The sequence below is a fragment of the Salvia miltiorrhiza genome, chromosome 8 (assembly GCF_028751815.1).
Source record: "Salvia miltiorrhiza cultivar Shanhuang (shh) chromosome 8, IMPLAD_Smil_shh, whole genome shotgun sequence".
NCBI lineage: Eukaryota > Viridiplantae > Streptophyta > Magnoliopsida > Lamiales > Lamiaceae > Salvia > Salvia miltiorrhiza.
The window spans coordinates 49,433,443-49,460,452 of NC_080394.1; the positions used below are offsets into that span (position 1 = coordinate 49,433,443).

The 27,010-nt window shown below is 32.4% G+C and overlaps 2 protein-coding genes across 2 annotated transcripts; one reads left to right on the forward strand and one right to left on the reverse strand.

The window, feature by feature from the left end:
* The first annotated feature begins 15,510 nt into the window (after positions 1–15,510).
* LOC130998603 (uncharacterized) lies at positions 15,511–16,305 on the forward strand. Its single transcript, XM_057924017.1, has one exon. The coding sequence runs from the start codon at positions 15,511–15,513 to the stop codon at positions 16,303–16,305; it is 795 nt and encodes a 264-aa protein (XP_057780000.1).
* Positions 16,306–19,185: 2,880 nt separating this feature from the next.
* Positions 19,186–20,682, reverse strand: LOC130996943 (carboxylesterase 1-like). The gene has a single exon (XM_057922229.1). The coding sequence runs from the start codon at positions 20,342–20,344 to the stop codon at positions 19,376–19,378; it is 969 nt and encodes a 322-aa protein (XP_057778212.1). The 5' UTR covers positions 20,345–20,682; the 3' UTR covers positions 19,186–19,375.
* Between the last annotated feature and the right edge of the window lie 6,328 nt (positions 20,683–27,010).

Consider the following 27,010-nt stretch of genomic DNA (forward strand, 5'->3'; position numbering starts at 1 on the left):
GTCTTCATATCAAAATATAATATTCTCTTCCTCCGCAATTAAATATATTCATTTTCTTATTTTAATTTCTTCGCAAAAAAAAATGTAGTTTTTGATAAATATACTTCACACGATCCTTCAATTATAATTCTTAATAGAATATTTATTTCTAAAAGATAAACAAGATAGTAATTTTTGAATTATCTTTTGATATATTATATGATAACAAATAAAGTAATATAAATGGTTGACAATGAAGCCTAGCTCAAGTGACAAAATTGAGATATTGAAAGACTCTCCTTTGTGACAGGGGTCTTAAGTTCAATCTTGCGTGTTTTCCCACTTTTGTAGTTTGATTTGAAAGACACCTTAAAATAATTATATATATATATATATATATATATAGGGAGAAGATCCATGGAGAATGATAAATATTTTGAGAATAGAGAATGTGTTCGAATAAGTCTGACATTTCGATGAATAAATCAATATATCGTATGAATAAGATTTTTGGCCATGGTTCGAATCCTGATATGGGCGAGATTTTCATTATTTTTACCATATTTACTGAATACATCTGTTCATTATTTATGTTGATGTATTCGTAAAATTTATAGGCTTATTCATTATTTTTCATTCTCTCGAAAAATATAATTCTCTATGGATCCCTACCCTATATATATATATATATATATATATATATATAGGGAGAGGTTCAGGAAAGAACCATAAATAAAAAAAGAACGGAGAACCATTTTCAGCCATTCGATCATCAAGATCTACGGTGGATGCATCATCTTGTTGGATGAATGCAGATCCTGGGTTCGAATCCTGAAGGGAGCAATTTTTTTTATTTTTTTGAGTGCATTAATTTTAACAGCGAATGCATTAATTTTTACAGTGAATGCATTAGATTTGATGATTCTCTCGTTCTCACAAATAATGTAGTTCTCTCTAGAACCACACCCTATATATATATATATATATATATATATATATATATATATATATATATATATATATATATATATGAAAATAGAGAAATGATCCTACTAAAATTGAATAGTGGAATAAATTTATTAAAATTAATGTCTCAATTGATTGGAATTTTTATAAATATTAAGTGTGAAAATACTAGTATAATTATTGTGGATGAATGAATTAATGGTGAATTTATAATTTTTATGATGGAGGGAGTATATAATAAAGAAATAATATATTCACTATCTTAAAAGAAAGTGATGAGGATGGTATTCGGGACTTTGGGCTCCACGATGAGAACATCCCGAATACCCCATCTATCAAGAAAGAGCTCCATTAAGTCAGAGCAGAGTATAATCCCTTCGAGCTAGAGCAGAGTTGAATTGTCATTTCAGAGCAGAGTTCAATGTATATGGGAATAGGCTCAGTAGGCTCGGAGGATAAAATACGATTCTGGCAAGATTGACAAGCTTCTGCAGAGCTGATGTGCTCAACAAAGCAATGGGATACGGATGAAAAGAAATTTTGTACTGGGGGAAAGGAGTGCACCTGCAAAGTAATTGTTGTAACCGAATGACAGACGGTCATTGTCCTCCTTTTTGCATGGACTGTCACCCTTAACTAACAGTTTGTTGGTTGATGTAGAAGATGCGTTAAAGTAGAAAAGACCCCCTTGCCCTTAGACGTAAGAAAGGAAAAGAATAAGAATGACAGAAATACCCTCTCGTACTTGGAATAGAAATTACTAAAATATCCTCCATGCTATGTAACCGATCTAACTAAGTTAATATAAAAAAGATAATTGTTTAAAGGGTTAATAGTGTTTTATTTCCCGAACTTTCAGCGTTTTCCACAAAATGTCCCAAACTTTCATTTTCTCCTAAAAATATCTGAACTTTCAGTTTTTTTCATAAAATGTCCCACTATACAAAATTCAATAAAAAAAGATAAATTATCTGGCCGAAAGAAATATTTTGGGGACCGCCATTGTTGGAAAACCATATTGAAAATCATCATTATTGGAAAGCGCTCAAACTTCGGGATTTTTTATTATTTTTTTGTCATTAAATTTTGTATAGCGGAATATTTTATGAAAAAAATTAAAAATTAAGGATTTTTTTGAAAAAAAATAAAAGTTCGAGATATTTTATGAAAAATAACGAAAGTTTTGAACATAAAACGCTATTAACCCTTGTTTAAACCAGACGCCTAACTTCTAAACTAAGAAAAAGAATTGAAGCTTTAGAATTAATTTTCCTGATTAGAAGTCAAACAAACTTTGATTCAATCAAATTGAAAGACACTTGGCAGATAAAATCACCAAATCCCAAACTGAGGTCGGTCAGCGGCGATTAATCGATAAAAAGAGGTCAATTGACTCAATTCTTCATTGGCTAAAAATTAAAAGAAAATAAAAACTTGTATTTCTTTCTCTCTTTTAATTAAGAAGACTGTACAAATGCAAAGTCATTCTAATCATCTCAAATTACCATATCCCTCAATAAGCCCAGTTCAATACTTATCATTTTCCTTAAATAAATTTGAGTGATTTATTCGAAATCGTCGAATTAATTTGGTGTAGCCGAATAATGTAAAATTGAAACCACTGCTATAAATAGACGAGGTGGTCTCCTGTATCCCTGGGTGTATTGTACACTCGAATTGTATCCGACCCGAATCTTAATTCAATTGAATTATTTTAATCCATTTTTTCTTGAAACTAGCGTCAAACTCGTCGAAATTCGACGTGAATCATTTTATGTCATCATTTATAATTATTTTATGTTATTTTTATTACTATAGCATATGAAATAGTTTATATATAAATTATTTCTTTAATTAATTTGATATGATCAAATTAAATTAGTAATACAATATTTGAAATAATATTAATCTTAATCACTTTCGCCAATTAAATATAGGTTGTGATAATAGAAATACATTTTTATATAAATATTCATTTGATGAAGTTTATAAAAAGTTGATGTGGGATTGAAGATTTTAGAAGAAAAAAATATGTAAATTTAAAGTATGATATGATGTACGATTGATGTGTCGCATCTGCCATTAATCGTATATCGATAATATTTACTCTCTCCGTCCCTCAAACATTTTTTTTTTTTGGTTCTTCCCCAAAATATCTTCCTAACCTATTTTTAGAAACAATTTCACTAATTATTATTCTTATAATTTCACTTTTTGTGGGACTCGTTCTCCACTTTCACTAACTATCACTCTTATAATTTCACTTTTTGTGGGACTCATTCTCAACTTATCAAATACATAACTAACTTTTATTAAAACCCGTGTCATCCTCTCTTAAGAAGATGTTTGGGGGGACGGAGGGAGTATTAAGTTTGTTCAAATTCTTTAAATTTGACGGATAAGAAATAATTTAACTAAACATATGTCATCTGAGTATCATCTCATATGGACCTAATAAGATCAGATAATCATATGAAGCTCTAAAGACCACATATGATATTTGAACGTCAAAATTTTGAAAACTGTATTCTTTGGAGTTTGAAATACCACATCTGAATTTTGAGCATCATCTTGTATGGAGCTTGAAGATTATAACTTACTTGTGAGTATCGTTTTATCTAAAATTTGTGAAGCTATAATTAAGTTGAGAATAATCTCGTCTTAAACTTTAAACAACATCGTCAAATTTGAAATCATATTCAATCATATATATATATATATATATATATATATAGTTAATTATTTAAGTAAATACATCTATATATAAACGTATTATATATATACATATTAATTTGTGAGTATGATGTGATAAACTTAAACTAATATTATATAATAAAATAAAATATAAATATAAATCTTTTTTAAATATGGAAATTGATTAAAAATTTAGAAAAAAAAAAGAATGAATGAAAATTGAAGAAAATTAAAATAGAGTGATTATACGGTGCCACGTAGGATAAGATTTAGTTTACTAGTATATATATATAGATAGATTGGGCATAGACATGTATTTTATATATGGGAAAAGTATCAAATAAGCCCCTGTCGTGGTGGCCCTTTTCACGTCTGGCCCCCTATAGTCGAAGGGGTATCAACTAAACCCCTAAACTAATTAAAATCGAATAATTTCCCCCCTCTGACCTAACGCCGTTAAGTGTCCGTTAACATTTGGGTTTAATTGCACCCTCTACTTCAAGGGTGGATCTGTACCTTTTTTTTATATAATTTCAGCAACCCACCCCCGGCATCAACTTAACCGCCCCCCGTACTCATCGGCTCCAACTTACACTTTGTCAGCTCGCACGCGCTCAATCTCTTGATCGTCGACTGCTTACCGCCGACATGCAACAGCATCACCAACTCCAGATGTGGACCTGGATCAAATCCTGCTTGGTCCAAATCCATTAGGTCCAAAAAAAACGAGATTCATGTCCAGATTCATTAGATTCACAGGTTCTCGAGTCCTGACCCGGGGCCTAAGTAAAAAAATACGGATATGGATTTGGACCAAGTAGGATTCGATCCAGGTCCTCATCTGGAGTTGGTGATGCTGCTGCATGTCAGCGGTAAGCAGTCGACTATCAAGAGATTGAGCGCGTGCGAGCTGACAAAGTGTAAGTTGGAGCCGATGAGTACGGGGGGCGGTTAAGTTGATGTCGGAGGTGGGTTGCTGAAATTATAAAAAAAATTAAAAAAATAAGGTGCAAATCCACCCTTGAAGTAGAGGGTGCAATTAAACCCAAACGTTAACGGACACTTAACGGCGTTAGGTCAGAGGGGGGAAATTATTCGATTTTAATTAGTTCAGGGGTTTAGTTGATACCCCTTCGACTATAGGGGGCCAGACGTGAAAAGGGCCACCACGACAGGGGCTTATTTGATATTTTTCCCTTTATTTATTTATAGCATTTAGTTGAAGAATATATTTTCTAAAAAATGAATTGACATTTGAATTGATTGTTTTTCGTGGATTAATTTATCGGTATTACTTTATTAAAGTTTTAGTCACACTTGGAATAATCTCAATTAAGTGGGTATAAGGATTCCTATTCTCGATGCCATCATTTTATTAAGTTAAATTTTTGGGGTGAAAAAAAATGTGGATTGTGAGGCATGATGAGTTCTTGCTGGTCATTGAGTTTATATATATAAGAAAAGTTGGTATGAGGTTGGGAGGGATTTCAGGCGTTTGAAAACAGACGAATAAACCCTCGAAGTGCTAATGTGTTTTAATTTAGCTGAGTTTCGGTAATCAAATAGATATGTAGGATTTATAATTAAATGGATATGTTGAATTTATCTAATAGTTTTATACAATTATTTAATAGTACAGACTTTATCTAATAGTTTTATACGATTATTTAATAGTTTTTAAATGTAAAAATTGATTAGAAATGTATAAATAAATAAGAATGAATGAGAATTGAGGAAAATTAGAATGAAGTGATTATACGATGCTACGTATGATAGGATTTATTTTGCTATAATGTAAAAATTGATTAGAAATATATAAATAAATAAGAATGAATGAGAATTGAGGAAAATTAGAATGTAGTGATTATATGATGCCACGTAGGATAAGATTTATTTTGCTATAATATATGTAGGATAACATTAACACTAATACGATATTGAAATGATACTAACACTATTTTGTTTTACAAATGACACTATTTCGAAAATACATTATTTTGAAAATGACACTAACACTATATTGAAATGACACTAACATTATAGCGAAATGACACTAATACTTAATATTTAGGTAAATAGTTCAGTTGAGTTAGATTCAGATCAGGATTTGGATCAGGTATGACTCGGGTGTACGGGACATTTTATCTGAATAGATTACTTAAGTAATAAAGTAAGAGTACTGCTAAATACACATAGTATGTGCACACATAATGCCCTTAAAAATTTATTACCTAATTTGAATTATTATAATAACTAAATTACCCTCAATTAAAATTGGAAAATTTCTAAAGATTCTTTTCCTTTTATTACTGCAACAAATTTGGAAACAAAATATTGATATGGCCACTAATCAAGATCCTATCTACTTATATATGATCACTTTATTTTACAAATTGATATAAAACGATTTTTTTATTTTTTTTATGTAAAGTACAAATATTTTCATTTCCATTTTCGTTTTCATTTTTGTTTTGTTTTTCCTTTCCATTTTTTTTCTTTTTTGTATTTAAATATTTTTATTAATTTATTTTCACAATTATAGTAATTATTTTCTATTTTATATATTTAATTTTGAGTTCATTAAGTTTATTACAATATAATTTATTGAGTAAATATTGATTTATTCATTAATCTATACTTTTATGATTTATAATCAAATAAAGTAGTTAATGTATGATATTATTCAAACCATTTTAGCAATCCCTTTTATTTTATATTTTTTATTTCAAGTTCACTAATTTATTATAATGTAATGTCTGGTAGTATAATTTCAGTTAGTAATCAACCAATGTGTCAGTGTATGACATTATTTTCACTACTAAAGTAATTTAATTTCTTTTATGTTTGGTTTTATTTTGATATATTATCATGTAGTATATTTTTATTGATTTATCGATCGATGTGCTCAACGTATAACATTATTCTCACAATTACAGTCATTCATTTATATTTTAACTTTTTTATTTTAATTTGACTAATTTGTTATGATTTTTTCATTAACTTGTACTTTTATGAAATAATCAGAGAATGTAAATGATGTATGGTATTATTCTAACCATTTTTGTTATTCATTCATATTTTAGTAGTACTTTTTATTTAATTGCTCATAATTTTTTGACTTATTAACTTATACGGAGTAATTATTTTAGTATTTATTAATTTAAACAAATAATTAATCAATTCAATAAAAATGAATCCACATATTACTATCTTAAAAACATTCGAAAATATTCTCTTGTAATGCAACAACTTTATGCCTTTCTTCAATACATAAATCATACTTGATCCATATATAATACTCCATCCGTCTCACAGAAATATGAACATTTTGCCGTTTTGGGGTGTCTCACAAAAACATGAATATTTCTATTTTTGTACACTACCATACCAGAACTCTTTACTTTTCATCTCTACTTTCTATAAAGTGTGACTCATTTTTCACTCACAATATATTTTTATCTAACGGTTCTTAAAACTTGTGCCGTTTGCAAATGTTCATGTCTTTGTGAGACGGAGAGAGCACTATTATTAGCAATACATTGTTATTGAGTTTTCGATTGATGTGCTGAATCTGTGACATTATTCTCATAGTTATAGTCATTCATTTATATTTTTAAATTCTTATTTCAAATTCACTAATATATTATTGTTTCATTAACCTACATTTTTATGAAATAATCATATAATGTAGGTAATATATGATATTATTTTAACTATTATAACAATTCCTTCCAATTTATATTTTTTAGTTTCAAGCTCATTAATTTATTATAATATAATGTCTTGTAGTATAATTTTATTGAGTAATTGATTGATGTGCTCAACGTATAGTATAATTTTCATAATTATAGCCTTTTTTAAAAAAAGTTATTTCATATTCACTAATTTATTAGTATAATATATTATCATATTGTATATTTTTATTGAGTTATCGATCATTGTGCTCAACGTATGAGATTATTTCCACAATTATAAGAATTCATATATACTTCGTAATTAAAAAAAATAAATCAATTTCACTAATTTACTTTACTTTTTTCATTAACGTATAGTTTTATGAAATAATCAAAGAATGTAGTTAATGTATGATATTATTTTAATCATTGTAGCAATTCATTCCTATTTTATATTTCACTAATTGAATACAATATAATGTCCTTTAGCTATAAGAATAATTGCGTTCTTCATTGTACTACAAATGTTACCGTCGGACAAGGTGGCAATCGGCAAATGACTATTTTAAAATTTGGGAGGTTGAGTATTCAAATTTCTTATTATTTTTTTTATCTTGTCTATTTTTTTACTTTGTTGCAGTATATTTTCATTAATATTGATATATTTGAATTTTATTTTGTTATTGTTTTTTAATGTTTTTCTTCTTCTTAAGAGATTCTATATATTTGATGTTAAGAAGATGTTTGCCAATGCCTCATAATATTAATATATTTGAACTTTTTATACATCTATTTGAGAGAAAATATGATTATCACTTAAAATAATAAAAAAAAAACATTCAAGGGATTTTTTATAAAGCATTTGAATTTTTTTATACATCTTTTTGAGAGAAAGTATGATTATCACTTTATAATAATAATAATAATACTAAAAAAGCATTCCCATAGATAAAGTCTTATGAGAAAAAACTGGTACGAAAATTTTGACTGAATTAGAAATTTTATAAGAAATGAAAAAAAAGGATCAAGAGAAAAAACAAAAACAAGCGAAAGCACTCGCGAGAAACCACGGACAACTGAAAAAAGAAACCAAGGGTATGAAATTTTTGGCACAATTATAGAATGAAATAGATTTTTTACATGAAAAGTAATTAGAACAAAGAAGAACTACTATATAATCGATGCTAATTTATATTTCCACAATTATAGCAATTCATTTATATTTTCTAATTTTTATTTCACTATCACTAATTTATTATGATTTTTTAATTAACCTATATTTTTATAAAATAATCAAAAAATGTAGCTAACGTTTGATAATATTCTAACCATTTTAGCTGTTTCTTCCTATTTTTTATTTTAAGTTCACTAATTTAGTACCATATTTTGATACTTATATAGAATTAGTGTACTTTCACTGAGTAATCAATGAGTAATCGATCAATGTGAATGTATGATATTATTTTCACAATAACAGTAAAAATATAGTAGTACATTTTATGATATATTATTTCGAGTTCAATGGTTTACAATGATATATTATCATGTAGTAAATTTTTATTGAGTTATTGATCGATGATCTCAGTATATTACATTGTTCTCACAATTATAGTCACTTGGATACTTTCAAGATTTTATTTTAATTTTACTAATTTATTATAATATTTTCATCAACCTATACTTTTATGAAATAATCCAAGATCGTAGCTAACATATGATAATATTCCAATCATTATAGTTATTCCTTCATATTTTTTATTTTTTATTCCAAGTTCACTAATTTATTATAATATATTCCCTCCGTCCGCCAAGATTATGGCAAATTGCTTGGGCACAAGTTTTAATAAAATTGGTGATGATTTTGATGTAGTGGAGAAAGGGTCCCACCACTTTATGAGATGTGTGGTTGAGATTGAATTTGAGGTGGGTTTTTTTGTAAATAAAGGGTGTTAATAAGGATAAAATATTAAAGAGGATGGTGGGACCATTGCCTTAAAAGGAAAGTGACATAATCTTGGCGGACGCCCGATATAGTAATTGTGACATAATCTTGGCGGACGGAGGGAGTAATATCCCAATCGATGTGTTCAACGCATGCCATTATTCCCATAATTAGTCATTTATTTTATATTTTTTAGATTTTATTTCAATTTCACGAATTTGCTATAATTTTTTTTATTAACATATTATACCTTTGTGAAATATTCAAAAAATGCATATTATTCTAATCATTTTATCTGTTCCTTCCTATTTGAGTATATATTTTTTCTTTATATTTATGATATCGTATAACTATAAGAATAATTGTGTTATTCATTATTGCAAATGCTATTATCAAACAAGGCGTTTGAAACCTTGAAAGGTTGTGTATTAAAATCTCTTTTTAAAAACCTCTCAAAATAAAAATAAAAAAATCTCTTTTTGAAAATATTACTAATTAAATCATTATTCTTTTTTTAAATCTTTTTGTTTTTAATTTTTTTTCTTGTGATTTATTTTCATCAGAGATATCATATTTTATCTTGTTAATATCTTTTTTTAATGTTTCTTTTCTCTTCCGATATTCTACATATTTGATATTAATTACGATTCCTACAAATCAAGTTTTACGAGGAAAAAAAAGATTGATAGAAAAATTGTTACAGTAAAAAAAAAAAAGCTTTTGAATGAAAGTGGTAAAGCCATGTAAAGCACAATATCATGCAAAACACAATATTATCAATGATTCAATCGAAGCCATCTAAATTATTTGTAGTGCTTGCTATGGATAACATGACAATGTTTTGGATTTATGGAATTGGCCTCGTATTGAAGGAAATAAAATTTTTAATTATTAAGGAAAGATTATGAATAATCCTTTCCTTAATAATTAGCATGGGTAATTATGTAAATTGTAAATTTAATTAAAATAAACTTAATTTATAATTTATAAAAATATATAAAATGACAAAAAAGTCCAATTATGTGTGCACATATTATGTGCATTTATCATTATTCATAAAGTAAAGCTATGATTTTTTGTGATTTTGGCATGACAGCTCAGATAACTTACAAATTCATCAATCTAAAATCCATAGTAATTTATTCCCTTTCACAAAGAAAATAATTCATTTGACACATACTTTGTCGAATTTTCCTAACTTTCAAATTTTTGTGATAGTAAGTTTATGTTCATTCGTTCTCGTATAAATTTCAGAATATTTGGATATATCGTGATGCCAACAAGTGATAGATAAAGAAAAACAAGAAGATATTTTATTTTTTCAATTAATAACCAGTTTTTATTTTCAGAAGAAAAAAAAATCATTTATGACGGCACTCCTATATTGTGTTATTATTCATAACTTAACGATGAAGGTTGCAACTTTAATGCATTCAATAAAACCGCTTCATATCCAAGACATGATAAAAGAGAACCAAAATAGAAAGAGAGAAAAAGAAAGAAGCAAGAGAGAATCAACGAAAAGCTCCTACTTTTTTCGGTTTAGATTCTAATTTTGCTTTTTGAGAATTTTCTTTTGCAACAATATATTAATATCTTTGATTTCGATATCAATTACATACGAAACATATATATATAAAGGATTAAATCGAATAATATATAGTAATATTCTTACTAATCAAACACGAATTGCATAAGTTAACATAACGACACGTAATAATAATTTGTAAAAGACAAATAAATAAATAAATATATATATATATATATATAATTTAATTAGAAAAAAAATTATATATGACACATAAATTTTAAAATGCTTAATTTCATACAATATTCATAGTTGTACTGCAAAACAATAGAGTAGTACATTAGCAAAATAAAACTAAGTAAAATGGTCATTTTGGCACTTATGGCACTAATAATGCCATAAGTGCTATACGTGCAGCACAAATACAGACACAACAACATCATTTAAACCCTAAATAGAACATTTAAACCCTAAATGGATAATCTAAACCCTAAATGGAACATCTAAATCCCAAATGGATAATCTAAACCCTAAATGGAATATCTAACCCCTAGGGGGAAGTGTGCACTTATGGCACTTATGGCACTAATAGTGCCATAAGTGCCATACGTGCAACACAGATCAGATCTGTCGATGGCTGAAATCGAAGGAGGCGGAGATCAGATCTGCCGATGGAGGAGGCGGCGCAACGATCAGATCAGATCCACCGCCTAGTCTCTTCGTCGGCACCTGCGAGAGAGAGATAGAGGCGGAGAGGACAATCAGAGAGAGGTTGCAGATACGTCGATCGCGGTGAGATAGAGGAGGAAGAGAGGATAATCGTCTCTCTAATCTCTTCGTCGGCGCCGGCGAGAGCGAGATACAGGCGGAGAGGAGAATTGGCTTCATTCATCATCGTCGCAACTTATGAAACAGGCGGAGAGGAGAATTGGCCGGATGAAAGTTCACGTCGCAGGCGAGATAGAGAGAGAGAGAGATATAGAGAGAGAGAGAGAGAGAGAGAGAGAGATGATGAAAGCTGAATCATGTGTATGTGCTGCTACATGGGTTAATCCCTAAATCTGGATCCGGGTCAAAGGAAGCTGTTGGATTAAAGGGTAGATTAGGTAGAGCACATAAAAGATGGTCAAATATTGATATTTCAAAATTTGTGGACAAAATTTAAGTTTCAATCACCAATAGGGCCATCCGGCCCTATTGTTTCTTATAAATATGTAATATATTATAGAATTAACTTCAATTAAGACTACCTACATTATGTCAATGTGGCCTACCTCAGTAACAAAGTTGAAGCACTAAAAAACTCTTCTTTATGAGAGTTCTTGAGTTCAATATCGCCTGTGTGAGGTGTAGTTAATCCACATTTGTATGAGTAGTGGTCCCGCCTGCGTGCAGTTATTTTCTCACATTTATATGATGTAGAGGTCCCACATGTGTGGTGTAGAAGTCCAGCATGCATATGAATGACTTATGTGATTTGATAATAGATATCTCTTATAATTTTGAAGAAGAAAAACAAGACTATCTACATTTTAATTTTTTCTATAAATATGTCCGTCTTTAAATTCATAACTTTTGCCTTCTTGTGTCATATTAATTAAAAAAAATATGTAAATATATTATTATTGACCGTTTTTTTAGATAATTAGTGGCATTTCTCTAAAAATTAAAAGATTAATTAGGATGTTAGTTAATTAGGATATTAGTGGACGGTTAATTCGGTATAACATATTTTTGAATTGAAATTAATTTTGAATGCTGCATCAATTACGACTTTTAAGTTGTCTTTAATTTATTACCAAATTGTCACAAATTCAATTTGAAATTAATTATAAATTTAACATTAACTTTCTAATATATTATAGGTTTTGCTAAATTTTCTCATAATCTATATACAAAGATAAAAATTGGAAATTTCAACAATTTTTTTTATTTTACGAACCGACAAATTTATAATATTGTTCATTTGAACTGGGTTGAGGAAGAGTGTGCAGATTTTCTTTAACGTATGAAGATTTTAGGGTATAGTTTGACAAATTAATGGACTTCGCTTTGTTTTTTTTTTTTTTTTTTGTCTTTAAAATAATTTATGAAAATCTTAGTCAAAACAAAGATTCAAAGTCATTTAAAAGACAAGACAAGAGATAATTGTGTTCCCCAGTTAAAACACTTGGATGTGTGTATGTATATATTTGTGTATGATTAGTTTAATGAGGTTTCCAACTTTAGAAATTTAAATTTGAATCCTCCAGACATATTGACATTGTGGATATATCGTGTGAGAGTAATGTCAAAATCATTAACTAACAATCATAAAATTAAGCTTAGTTTTTTTTACTTGGGGAGCTGAGCAGTGGAGTTTGAATAGGAGAAGCTTAGTTAGTTAAGCATATTTATCACATATATAATTGCAATTGGCATATTTCTGCACAATATCAACCATGTGCCTTTAAGGTCGGTGATATTATTGAAAAATATTGAAAAGTCCTTTGATTCGATATAATAGTTGAATTTAAAATGAATAAGTTATAAATAATTTAATATATCAAAATATAATTATTTTTTATATTTACTTATTGCTTTTTTATTCGGTAGACTTAAAACGTGTTTTAACTCCTTTTCATTTTTTTTTTCATTCTTATTTGTTACATTTGATTTCTTAAAGTATGTATTCCTAGTTTTTGCGTTAAAAATGATTAATAGAATACGATCATTATTGTTTTTGTGAGCAAATATATCAATTTATTTTAAGACAGAGCCTGTAAAATTGTCTTCTTTAGAAACGAATTTTTTATTGAACAATTATCTCGGTTGTATTAAAGTAAATTTATATACTCCCTCTGTCCCATGAATCTTGACACATATTTCTTTTTGGATCGTCCCATGAATCTTGACACATGTTCCTTTTTGGGCCGTCCTACGAATCTTGACACGTTTCTAAATATAGTAATAATTATTACCTTCTCTTTTCTACTTTATCACATTCTCTTTTTTACTTTATCACTTTATTACCTTATTTCTCATACTTTATCATCCCCTCTCTCTTATTTTATCACTTTTATACTTTATTACACACACACTTAAAACATTAATCTACAACTCCTTAATTCTCGTGTCGAAACCAAACGTGTCAAGATTCATGGGACGGAGGAAGTATATATTATATATTTTTATATATCATTATGTGTTTTTTGACGTTTCAAAATTATTTATGCTTACTGCATTAATGAGTACATGTTCTCTTCGGAGCTAAGTTGTATAGATGAAATCTTAGCGGTTAAGGAATTTTTTCAAGTTATAGTTAATTTCTTTTTAAGGTTGGCTTTTTCCAAATATTGCTACAAAAAAGGGGTCAAACAGAAATATGTGAGCATAAAACAATGAAAAGAAGCGTTTGTTTAAGCAAAAAAGGCAGTGAAAAAGCAGAAGGTGGTGTGATTTGAGAAGTGATTAGAGAAGGGAAAAAAGGCTGCACCCAAACTTTTCGATTTGCAAAAGTTGAAAATGTTATGCGAGACACGTCAAATCCCATATGGATCACCTCTTAATAATTTGATTATTATGTTAGAGAAAAAGGCTATCTAATTTAAAGCCCAAAATCATAAAAGATAGTAGATTATTTTTTCCTTTATTTTTTTTTCATTAGAGAGATGTCAATTGGATCAACCCAACTAATACTAAGATAATTTATTTTTGGTCAGTCAGGTTGATTTTTATTTTATTTTTCGGATTAAAAAATTACAATTTGGAACCATTATCTTAAATTTCAGTTTTTCGGTATCATCCGTTAAGCCAACAAATTTAATAAAGAAAAAACACAATACATGCAACATTAAACATATGACATATAGATCACCACTAATAATTGAATTAATTAGTTAATTTCATGTCCTTAAATTAAACTACCAAAAATGATAACTCAATCTAAACTTTAAAACCCAATTTGAAGCACATAATTAGGATAACACACGAGGCCCATGGGCTGGCTCCTTTTAGCACAGTGAGATTGTAGCCCAAATCGGCCCAATTGCTGCTACACCATTTTGCAAAGGATGATTTTTATCCATAGCTTCTGTTACTGTAATTAAAATAATTATAAATTTATTATTTTACTTTATAGTCTATAACCTCCAAATTAAATACCTAAAAGTAAAATAAAATCCAAATCTTGTCAGTAACTTTTATTTCTTCTTGTTTGTAACTGTTAAATTAATTTATTTTGTATTGGATTATTCGCCTATATATGCTGTTTTGATCTATTTCTTTTCTGATAAATGTAACCGGTTGACATCTCAGGTTAGACAAAAAAAAAGTATTCTCTTTTAGTTTTTTTCTGGACTTGTCTTTTAGTTTTTTAAATGAACATGAAAATTTTTTAGGTGTTACTTTTCTAGTGTTTAGGTGGTGGAGTTGGTTGCAGAGACGGATGCAGAGCCCGGGCAGACTCGGCGGTCGCCCGGTCAGATTTTTTATTTTTTTTACCTATATATATATATATATATATATTGATGAATTAGCTATATATATACTTATATATATAAATATGTAATTTTTAAATTGGGAACTCTATTCACTCCCCCCAATCCAAGTACCATATGGCCCAACTCTCAAATACACGGCCCACTCACTCCACCCCACCACTTTCATTTGACTTTCCTTTAATTAAATCTATCAATACTAAAAGTAAGCACTATTCACAATTCACACTACAAAATGATCTTTGTAGAATGTTGCAGTGCATATCCCAAGATATTGTTAATGCAATCGATGCAGTATCGAATACAAAAGAGATCATCCAAAAATTCCGAGAAAACGGTTGGAGTGGGTTACTAGAAAAGGTGAAGAGGTTTTGTGAGCAGCGAGATATTGAAATTCCTGACATGAATGGTGTGCGTCGATCAAGTAGAGGTCGTGCTCCGAACAATCCTGTCACGTGGGAGCACCATTATCGAGTCGACATCTTCTATGGAACAATAGATTGCATATTGCAAGAATTGGGATTTAGATTCAATGAAGATGCAATTGAGTTGTTAAAGTTGAGTTCATCTTTGGATCCACGACGTGGGTATGAATTGTTTAGTATTGATGATATTTGCAAGCTAGTTGAGAAGTACTATCCGGCTGATTTTTCAAGTCAAGATAAGCTGCATCTTAAGTATCAACTCGAACTTTATGAGCTTGACATTCGAAAAAGTGCACATTTTCAACATGTTGAGACACTTCCTGAATTATGTCAACTATTATCAAAGACAGGTAAGTCAGCCATTTACTATCTTGTTGACAGGTTGATTAGACTTATTTTGACTCTTCCGGTTTCAACGGCAACATCAGAACGTGCATTCTCCGCCATGAAAATTGTGAAGACAAGGTTGCGGAATAAAATGGAAGATGACTTCTTGTCTAGTTCTCTGATAATGTTTATCGAGAGAGAAATTGCTCAGAGCTTTGATGTTGACTCAATTATAGATGAGTTTGATCTCATGAAAACTCGTAGATCGCAACTTAAAATTGGTTGCAAGTGAATCTGTAGTTTTATTATTAATTTTGTATAGTTATATAGCTTTTAAGATACTTTTATAAATGAAGTTATATATCTTTTTATATTTGATTGTGTAATTTCAAATAATTATTTCAAGACTCTCTATTTTCTTTACTAAAAATTCATTAGAATCATCCGATGAAATCTCGCCCGGTCCTAATTAAATTCCTAGATCCGTCCCTGGTTGGTTGAACGAATTCTGTCACTGGGTTCACCTATATTTTTTGTTCTGACTATTTGCTGAATTTTAGAAGCTGTTTACATTTTATATTTTATGGTTTTTGGGTGTATGATAGAGGTTTCTTTAAGGGTTAATAGCCGAAAAAATACACGAACTTTCACGAAATTTGCAAATTGCATATGAGAGGCTTGTGGCTTAAGTGGAGGAGTTTGGCGAAATGGGATTGCGATGAAGAGGGTCAAGATGATGAGGAGAGAGGAGGTTAGGAGAGAGAAGGCGAGCGGCAGCAGCCATTTCTTATGGTGCAGAGGCTTATTGATTTCCATGTAGAGTGTAGGAATATTAAACTTAATTAATATTCGATTTGCCCGAGGATCGTTTCTTGGATTATCTTAATTCACCATACATCGATTAAACCTAGTATGCTCCTATTAATTTAAATACTGCACCGAGGAGTTCAGAAATACCTAAAGAATTCGTAAGAATTCATCAATTCGACGCTGAACATGTCAGTCAACTTCAACACTTCGTTTGAAGCCTCAAACGTTCTCCAATCGTATTTTTGCGTACTTTCCCCGGAAATACGATTTCTTCGTTTTCGAAAGAGCTTTCCGGGGACACTTGTTTTGCCTTAATCCGAGTTCTGTACAGAAATTTATGACGGTTCTTCGGAGACTGCCAGAACTTGATTTCCTGTGAAATTCTGACTCCAGCTCTGATCTTCTGGACTGTATCCCCGCTCAATCCCCGACGTCGGATGGGCGACGATCTTCGAGGATTCCCCGGAGAAAACACCCACTCAACAGGCCCCGCTCAACTCTCACAGAAAACATAATTTCTGAAATTATGTGAATCATATTTCTGTTTTGAGAGCTGCTGTGCATTTATAATTATAAATACAGGATATGGGCCAGACTTATGAGTTAGGCTATTTTTCTCCTACTGGGCTCAGGAGTCTTTGGGCCAGCCCAGGGATCAAATATAAGGAATAAAGATGGGCCTCAAATGAATTAATTCTTATGATCAGCCCATATCATAATTAATTCATAAATATTAATTCATTCCACTAGAGAATCAATATTGACTTACCCCTTTATTGCCGATGATGAGTCGAGGCTTGTATTTAGACTTATCGAACCCCCGTATTTAAGATATCCAACATCCATTAATTAATTAAAGCTTCTGACAGCTTATATTAATTAATTTCTTATTAATCCTTAAGTAGTACCACTCAACCTTATTATTGCACCTAAACTTAATCAACCTGCATGGTTTAGTGCAATAAACCTTTTGAGCTCCTTATGGGGATGTTATCATCATATACCGGATACGGTCACCTAATACAGATTGCCAAATGTCATATTTAAATTGCTATCACCCAAGATACAGAGTACTCAAGTTAATATGCAACTCTCATCCATAGTAAGTCAAAGTGATACACAAATTTATATATACGCCTGAAATCTTATTAGGATTTAGGTCTCATTAAGTCACCGAGATCTTGATTATTCACTTAGGTCAGACAGAAGAATACATCTCACTGTGATCCTATCAATACGTTTACACGCACCGGTATAGACAAGCAGCCAAAACAAACTACTTCAATCTAACCTGCAACCTAAACCAACAACTCGTCCTAGAGTCGTCTCGGTTGTGATCAATTTTATATCTCATAAGGTTATTCCAATTATATGGTCTTCTGTAATCTACAACACACCATATAATCTACTTATATAGAGATAATTGGACATACATATGCAATTATGAACAATTCAGATAAGAGATTAGATAGTGAACTCAGGAATTATGGTATACAAGCATAAAAGTTCTTACTTTCAGTATACAAATCCAACATTAGAGATCCAATATTTTTGAGCTTGACTTGGCGAACAGAGAGGCGACGTTGTGTGGGTCGGAGAAGGTGAGAGGTGAAGGTGGCGGTTGAGTGGAGGTGAAAGAAGGGAGGTCACGGCGCAGTTGCTCCTCGCCGGAGAAGCAGAGAGGTGGACATGGTTGCATTTTTTTAATTTTTTTTTTGAGTAAATTCTTCAAAATATCAAAACGACGTCGTTTTGCCCACGTGGCTTGCCAGCGTGTAAAAAAAGCCACGCAATATGTCATGTAATGTCCACGTAATCACCGGTCAAACCTATTCCTCGTCGGAAATTTCGTCGTGTGCAATTTGCAACAAAATTAAAAGGTGATGTATTATGAGGCTATTTTTAAAGCTCATGTGTAATTTGTAAATTTCGTGAAAGTTCGTACATTTTCCGGGTATTAACCCTTTCTTTAATTATATTTTGGTTTGATATTGTGCAACTGTATAGCTTTTGATCACAGTTCAAGAGGATCGGGTTTTGATGGTAGATGGGAGTTAAGTTAGGTATTAGGATAAATCATATTTAAAAATAATAATAATAATAATAATAATAATAATAATAATAATAATATTTAAATAGGGGTTACAGTGAGTAAAACGAGAATTACGAATAGAATCTTTTTATAAATTGTTATAACTTGTCACTGTTTATATTTAACAATTAACATATTCTTTTTGTAAAGTTCCAAAGTTATGCTAGCACAGTATACTACATAGATGATTACGTAAAAAATAGTTAATTATTACTGGAATTTTAAATTAAGTATTTGGTGAATAAGACAAATAAAATTGATAACATTAAAGGTTCAATGATTAAATAATTCATTAAATTTTTAAAATAATAAATTATTGTATAATTAAATAAATAAAATACAAATAATTTATCATGGATGAAATTATACATATCAAATATTTAATCAAATTAAATTATGCTCGATCAGTTGAACACAACAAACCGAATAATTTGAGAAAAATATGTAAAGAAAAGAGAGGTCAAACAGCAAGTATAAAACTCTTCAAAACACGACAAAACACAGTAGCAAATGAATCATCATAAAACTCTATCCCATGGGACCCTCCGTCTCTAAAATCCTCCCTCACCGACACACCTTTCTCTCTCAACAATCTCGCCACCTCCTTTTGCCGATCAATCAGCGGGTCACCTTCGTAGCCGGTCACCAAGATCCTCCACCGCTCATTTATCACCTCATCCAATTTCAATTCCATGCTAGGGTTTGAGAATTCGTGATCGCGATTAGCCCCAACCGGCAGCGCCAGCTCCCAAATCACATCCGTCATCAGCAACGGGATCACCTTATTCTCGGCCAGCCGGATCTCCGACGCCGTCCGCTCCTCCCCGCCGAAGAACGGCTGGTGCAGAATCAGCCCTCGGATCCTCGCCGGCGCCAGCTCGTCCACGCGCCGCGACGCCTGCAGCCCCACGCGGAGCGCGATGTTTCCGCCCGCGCTGTTGCCCATGATGTAGCAGTTTGAGAGGTCGGCGTGCTCGCTGAGCCACTCGTCGCCGGATTTGAGCCAGAGCAGCGCCTCCGTGCAGTCGTCGTAGGCCGCGGGGAGGCGGTGCTCCGGCGCGTTGCGGTAGTCGACCGACACCATGACCGCGGGGAGGTGGAGGGCGATCTCGGAGCAGAAGCTCTGGAAGAAGGTCGAGGCGGCGCTGGCGACGACGAAGCCTCCGCCGTGGAAGAAGAGTACGAGGGGCAGTTTGGGGGAGGAGGATTTACGGCGGGGGAGGTAGATTCGGGCCCAGGTGTTGTTGTGTGGGTTGATGGGGACGTCCTTGGTGAGGAGGGGAGTTGAGCTGGGTGGATCGGAGCAGGCGGCGGTGGTGGGATTGAATTCGGCGGTGCGTGTGAAGGAACCGTCGGAGTTTTTGGTGAGGCCGAGGTTGGCGTAGGGGTCGGAAATGGATTGGGTTTGTGTGGAATCCGATGAAGACATTGTTAGTTGCTTGGAGGAATATGATTTTCAAGACAAGCAGAGAAGATGAGATGAAATGAAATGGATTATTGATATATTTTCAGTTAGTGTCACTTTGGGCTTCGGAAGGAACCAAGTAATTGCATTCGTAAATTGGACTAGGCAACCAAGTACTTCATACATACAATACAACGCGTCAAGTTTCCAGATGACACTTTGCGTTGTAATTTATTAGGGCAAATAGCGTCAAAATTTATCAATTTTGGATGAATTTTTATTTTTTTATTACTTTCAAATGTTAGTAATACATAAATTTTTAATTGAGTCTGATTTTTTCTATGATGAAGTCTTTCGGCCATACTTTTGTTGATTTGTAAGTAACGTGGCTTGCGAATGCTAACTTGAAAACGACGTTGTTTGATAAAATAGATAAAACGTCATTTTAGTCACTGATTTAATTAATAACCCTAATTTTCTCCTAATTTTTAGATTTGTTTCTTATTTTACTCTCATTCACGTGCAAACACTAAGTCACTGTCTTATCCCTTTCTTGTGGAGTCGTTGAAATTGTTGTACAAAATACTTGTTTATTGAAGGTGAATCTTGATTTTGTTGGCTAGAATGGAGGTGTAAAAAATCATACTCAATTGAAAGTTTATGTATTTTATACTAACATTTGAAAGTCATGGAAAAAATGAGAATTCACCCAAAACTGGTGAATTTTGGCGCTATTTGCCCAATTTATTAATAGATATTATAGAAATTATTAATTTAATTTATTCAAAATTATTGATCGTGGTAGAATGTGACGATGAGATTAATATGATTCAATCATTCACACATGTGTAAAGTTTATGTATTTATACACATCTCAAATAGAACTAAAAAGTATTCCCTCATTCTCAATTCAATAAGTCATGTTTTCTTATTCGGACGTTCAAATTCAATAGACCACTTCCTAAAATGAAAATTCAATACCTAACAAATATCTTCATATAATTTATTATTTACACCAAATTTTATTGTACCTCACACATAATTATATTTCCTTTATTTCTCTCTCCTACTTTTTGGACACATATCCTCAACAAAAATTACTTTCTCTCTCCTATTTTATTACTCCATCCGTCCCATTAGTAGTGTCTCATTCCCTTTATGGCACAATTCTCTCTATACCCAATATTTAAATAATTTCCATCAACCCACTTTATCTACTTTCTACACACTCATTAATCTTCGTGCCAAAAAGAAATGAGACACTACTAATGGGACGAAGGAAGTATAAATTATTCATTTCTTAACATCTGTGTCCAAGGCTTGTTGCCTATTGAATCGGGACGGATGGAGTAATTTTCATTACTGACTTAGAGCATCAACTATAGAGAGAGCTAAGGTGGGCTCTTAAATGTGGTCCCTACCATTTAAGAGCCCACCCTCCACTATGGAAGAGTCAACACTCCAACTCTTAAATTTTGATTTTAATTTTCATTTAATTTTAATATTTTTTTATTAAAACTAGATTGATTGAAAATAAAAATTGGATTACAATAAAAATAAAGTCTTAAATTTCTTTAAATTTAAAAAACATAAAAAGACATACAATCCATGAGAGATCATTACATTTTTTTATTTCTTCCACCTTCTTCAAGTGAAACACCAATTCGTCCGGATTCATAGTAGACGATTGCCATGATAATCCCGTCCGCGAGGTCGTGTTGGGTTTGAGAGAAAATTCTCATGACCTTCATCATGTTCTCCATGGCCTCGAGATCTCGAGTTTGCTCGTCGGACGACTCTGCCTTTTTCTTACCTTTTCCTTTGTCTTTCTTCGCCGCCTTTTAGCCTTGGAGGCTTGTGGAGATACTTTACTCGCTAGAGGTAGTTGTATAGTGACCATTCGAGCCCTTGGAGCGTTTGGAGGAGTGGACATCCTTGCCAATCGTCGCGAAGTACAAGCCTTGCATGTGGATACTTGAATATAGCACAGTGCTCGGAAGCGTACAATTTTTTAGCTTGAGTGGTGATTTGCTCGTCGCTCATGCCGGAGCCCCAATTCCCCCCGATACTTCTCGTAGATTACTTCCCTCAACTTCACCTCCTTTTGCACGCATTGAAAGTGTGAATTTATTTATTTCACGTTGTGTTGAATCGTGCCTTGGGGCCATTGAGCGTTGTACTTGTTGACGATACCGCCCCAATAGTTGGCTCCTTTTTGCTCAGAGCCTTTGACGGAGTCGCATGTGGCCTCCGCATACAAACGACACACGAGTGTCGTCTCCGCTGGAGTGTAGCCACCTCTTAGCTTGGTGGTCGTCGGCATTGATGTTATCTCCTCCACATCGGGCTCGATCATCGCCTCAGATTAGACGTTCAAATTGATTCCCTCAAGACCTGTCGTTTGAAAGACATTTGAATCTTGAGTGAATGGTGAGAATGCTTGACCGGGTGAATTTGCATTGTCAGGAGAGAAATTTTGGGGGTGATTGCTCCAATATTTTTTTCCAACTATCATCCATTTTTTTACCACAAAAAAATATATGAAAGATAGAAAGAAGATGAAGATAGAATTGTGTTAGAAATTGAATATGAGAGCTCTCCAATTTATAGAAGCAATATAGAGATAAAGAAAAAAAAAATATACAAAAATGCCGTTTGGAAACGGTTCTCTGCCAAAAAAATGTTGCCAAATGCAAAATAGTTGTTTCTGATTTTTTGATTTTTTTTTAAATTAATGGCTTAAAAAATCTGATTAGGCCGTGGTATACATGGGCCCAATAGAATGGCCGTCTGCACCGGGTGCGGTGGGAAGGGATGGGTGCATAGAGAGAGGGTGCGGCAATATGGGGAGAGGGGGGAGGGTGTGCACCGCCTTCCGCACCCCCCATAGTGGATGCCCTTAGAGCATGCATATTGGTTGAGTCAATACTTAACTCATTCATACTTCGAGACCACTTATGAGTCAAGTGCTATATTGAGTTGACTCATCATGTTAAGTCATATGAATTACTCTGTTCCATTACTTTTGGGCACGAAGATTGAGAAATATGTAATTAGTAGATAAAGTTAGTTAGTGGAGAGAGATAAATAAATTGAGATTTGTAAAAGTAGGTAGAGAGAGAGTTAATTAGCTTCTTAATTATTTGCCAAAAAAGAATGAGACATTTGTAATTGGACATTCCATTATGAAAATTGAGACATTTGTAATGAGACATAAATAGTGATTTTGAATTCTTAACTTTTAGTTTGGAGATAACTCTTTGGGGTACTTGGTTTTTGAAAACTTATTGGACAATTTTTTGCGCCTTTACAACAATTTCTGCTATTCTCTCTGACTCTCCATCAGACAAAGAAGAAGAAGAAATGTAAAAGTGACTCAAGACTGCTGATTCATTGCGTTTTTTGACTTCTTCCACATTCTTCAAGTGAAACGCCAATTCATTTATTAAATTTGAAGTAATTTAGGACTTTATTTTTATTGTAATCCAATTTTTATTTTCAATCAATGTAGATTTAATAAAAAATATTAAAATTAAATACAAGTTGAAATCAAAATTTAATCAAAATCAAAGCAGAGACTGATGCTGAAGTAAAGTATCAGTTGAAACCTCAGACTTATTCTCTGTCCCAAACTGATTCTCAATTTAAGGATGTTTTATGTTTTATTCGTTTCAAAAGAAGCCACGTGGAAAGTAAGCAGCTGACTCCAAGTACAACTGCATTTAATACGAAGATCTGCAGAATCATCTTTCGGAGTGCGGAGTTTCCTTTTCCGTGCTGCTTTATTCTGCAGCACCCTCACCTACGAAAGAAAGGACGCTACTTCTTTCAGTTTAGGGAGGACGAAGACTGAGGACCTAAGCTCAAATTTGAATCTAAGTCACAACGGCAGAAAATTGAAGATAGATCTCCTCCAACGGATCTTTCTCAGGATGCTGCCTATAAATAGAGCTCAAAGATCAACCTTATTCTTCATCGATCAACACACAAGCTGAAACTTTGTCAAACTCAAGACTCAACAATTTCACTGCAATCAGTTTGAATCGAAGAAGAGAATACTCACTGTTGTAACTATCAGTTTAACTGATAACATACATTCTCTTAGTTTTCTTAGGCATATACTTTCAAAATCATTAACCTAGAAACTGATTACTGAGATGGAATTCGAACCCCTTTTCAAGAGTGAGAAAAGAGAGTTTGAGACAGTGTTCGAGACAGTTGTCTGAACACTGAAGGAATATTAAACTGAATTAATACTCTAATTGCCCGATGATCGTTTCTTGGATTATTATTAATTTATCATACAACGATTAATCCCTAACATGCATCTATGAATTTAATTGTTGCACGTTGGAGTTCAGAAATGCCTGAAGAATTCAGAAGAATTCGTCAAACTCGCAGCTGAACAGACCAGTTAGCTTCAATCCTTCGTTTGAAGCTTCAAACGTCCTCAAATCGTATTCTGCCCAGAAATACGACTTCTTCGTCTTCGAGAGAGCTTTCCGTGGCCGCCTGTTTCGCCTGAATCGGAGTTCTATGGAGGAAGTTATGGTCGTTCTCCCGAAACTGCCAGAACTTGATTTCCTGCGAAAATCTGACTTCAGCTCAGATCTTCTGAACTGTATCCCGCTCAGCTTTCACCGTTGGATGGACAACGAACTATGAAAGTCCCAAGAGAGAAATAATGCTCCTCACGTTTCCTGCGCCTCCCACAGCTCTCAAAACCCTAATTTTTATCAGTGTGTCTTTCCTGAGAGCTGACAGCTGTATTTAAATAAAATTAAATACGTGTGGGCACAGAATTAGTGTATGGGGCGGTTTCTAGCTCTTCTAGGGCTAGGAGACTTTGGGTCAGTCCAGGGACCAGATACAAGGAATAAAGATGGGCCTCAAATAAATTAATTTATCCATGGTCAGCCCAGATCATAATTAATTTATAAATATCAGTTCATTCCACTAGAGAACCAATATTGACTTACCCCTTTATTGTCGGTGTTGAGTCGGGGCTTGTATTTAGACTTATTAAATCCTCGTATTTAAAATATCCGACATCCATTAATTAATTAGAGCTCTGACAGCTTAAATTAATTAATCTCTTTGTAATCCTTAAGCAGTACCACTCAAACCTTATTATTGCGCCTGAACTTAATCAGCCTGCAGGGTTTAGCGCAATAAACATTATTGAGCTCCTTAAGGGGATGTCATTATCCTACACCGGATACGAGTACTAATACAGATAATCAAATATCATATATTAACCGCTATCACCCGAGATACAGAATACTCAAGTTACTATATAACTCTCACTCATAGTAAATCAAAGTGATAAACGAATCAACATATATATCTAAAATCTTATTAGTATTAAGATCTTATAAGTTACCGAGATCTTTGATTCTTCACTTAAGTCAGATAGAAGAATGTATCTCACTGTGGTCCTATCAATACGTAATGACGTATCAGTATAGATAAGTAGTCAAGACAAACTACTTCCATCGATACTGCAGCCTAAACCAATAACCTGTCCTAGAGTTATTTCGGCTGTGATTATTTTATATCTCTTAAGGTTATTCCAATTATATGGTTTTCTGTGATCTACAACACACCATATAATCTACTTATATAGAGATAAATAACATACATATGCAATCATGAACACAATCAGATAGGAGATTAAAATAGTGAACTTAGGAAACATTGTATACAAGCATAAAACGTTCTTGCTTTCAGTATACAAATCCAACAATCTCCCACTTATACTAAAGCAAACTTTTAGTATACAATGCGTCTATTTACCAATCACCTAACACTTCTCCCACTTATACTTAAAGTTTCCTAAGTGGGTGGCATCAATCGCATTCCCATCTTTCAATGATCATTTGCGATAAGCCTTTTGTGAAAAGATGAGTAAGTTTTTCCAATATGTGAGAATTTATTCTATGAGCACAAAACCTCGATTTACGAATAATCGTATAACTTGGTACTTACTTTCCATGTGTTTGACCCCTTGTGGTTCTTAGATTCCTTAGAGTTTGCAACTGCACTTGAGGTTTCACGAAGGTGATGCTCTCACGCAAACTAGGAATCACCCTTAGATCCTGGAGGTAGTGGTCAAACCAAAAGGTTTTACCTCCCAAGGAAAACACATAGCTCGAGGTAATTATTCTTTGTTCCGATCAGCCTGGAAATCCGAAATCGTATAATCCAAAAAGGAACTAAACTATCTAACTGGTAAACTATCCTTATTCTCTAGTCGTGGACTTGAGAATATAATTTACCACAGTTCAGTGTCCTTAACTAGGACTATACTGATATCTTACAACCATGCTAACTGCATAGCAAATATAAGATCTCGTACATAGTAATCCATACATGAAGCTATCTACTGCGGAAACGTAGAATACTGCCTTCATTTCCTCAACCTCAACAGGCATCTTAAGAGATAGTCTTTAGATAAAGGAACACCATATCTAAAAGGTAGCAATCATTTCTTGGCGGTATTCATACTAAAACGAGCATTCACAGTATCAATGTAAGACACTCGAGATAAGCCCAACATCATTTTTCTAGTAATCTCTTATAACCTTGATCACAAAGATGTATACTGTACCTCCTTAGTCTTTCATCTGAGACTGTTCGGATAACCATTACTTTATGTCTTGACAATAGCTCCATATTGTCGCCAATTAG

Coding starts and splice junctions, on each gene's coding strand:
- LOC130998603 (XM_057924017.1), top strand. CDS start 15,511: ATGTTGCAGTGCATATCCCAAGATATTGTTAATGCAATCGATGCAGTA.
- LOC130996943 (XM_057922229.1), bottom strand. CDS start 20,344: ATGTCTTCATCGGATTCCACACAAACCCAATCCATTTCCGACCCCTAC.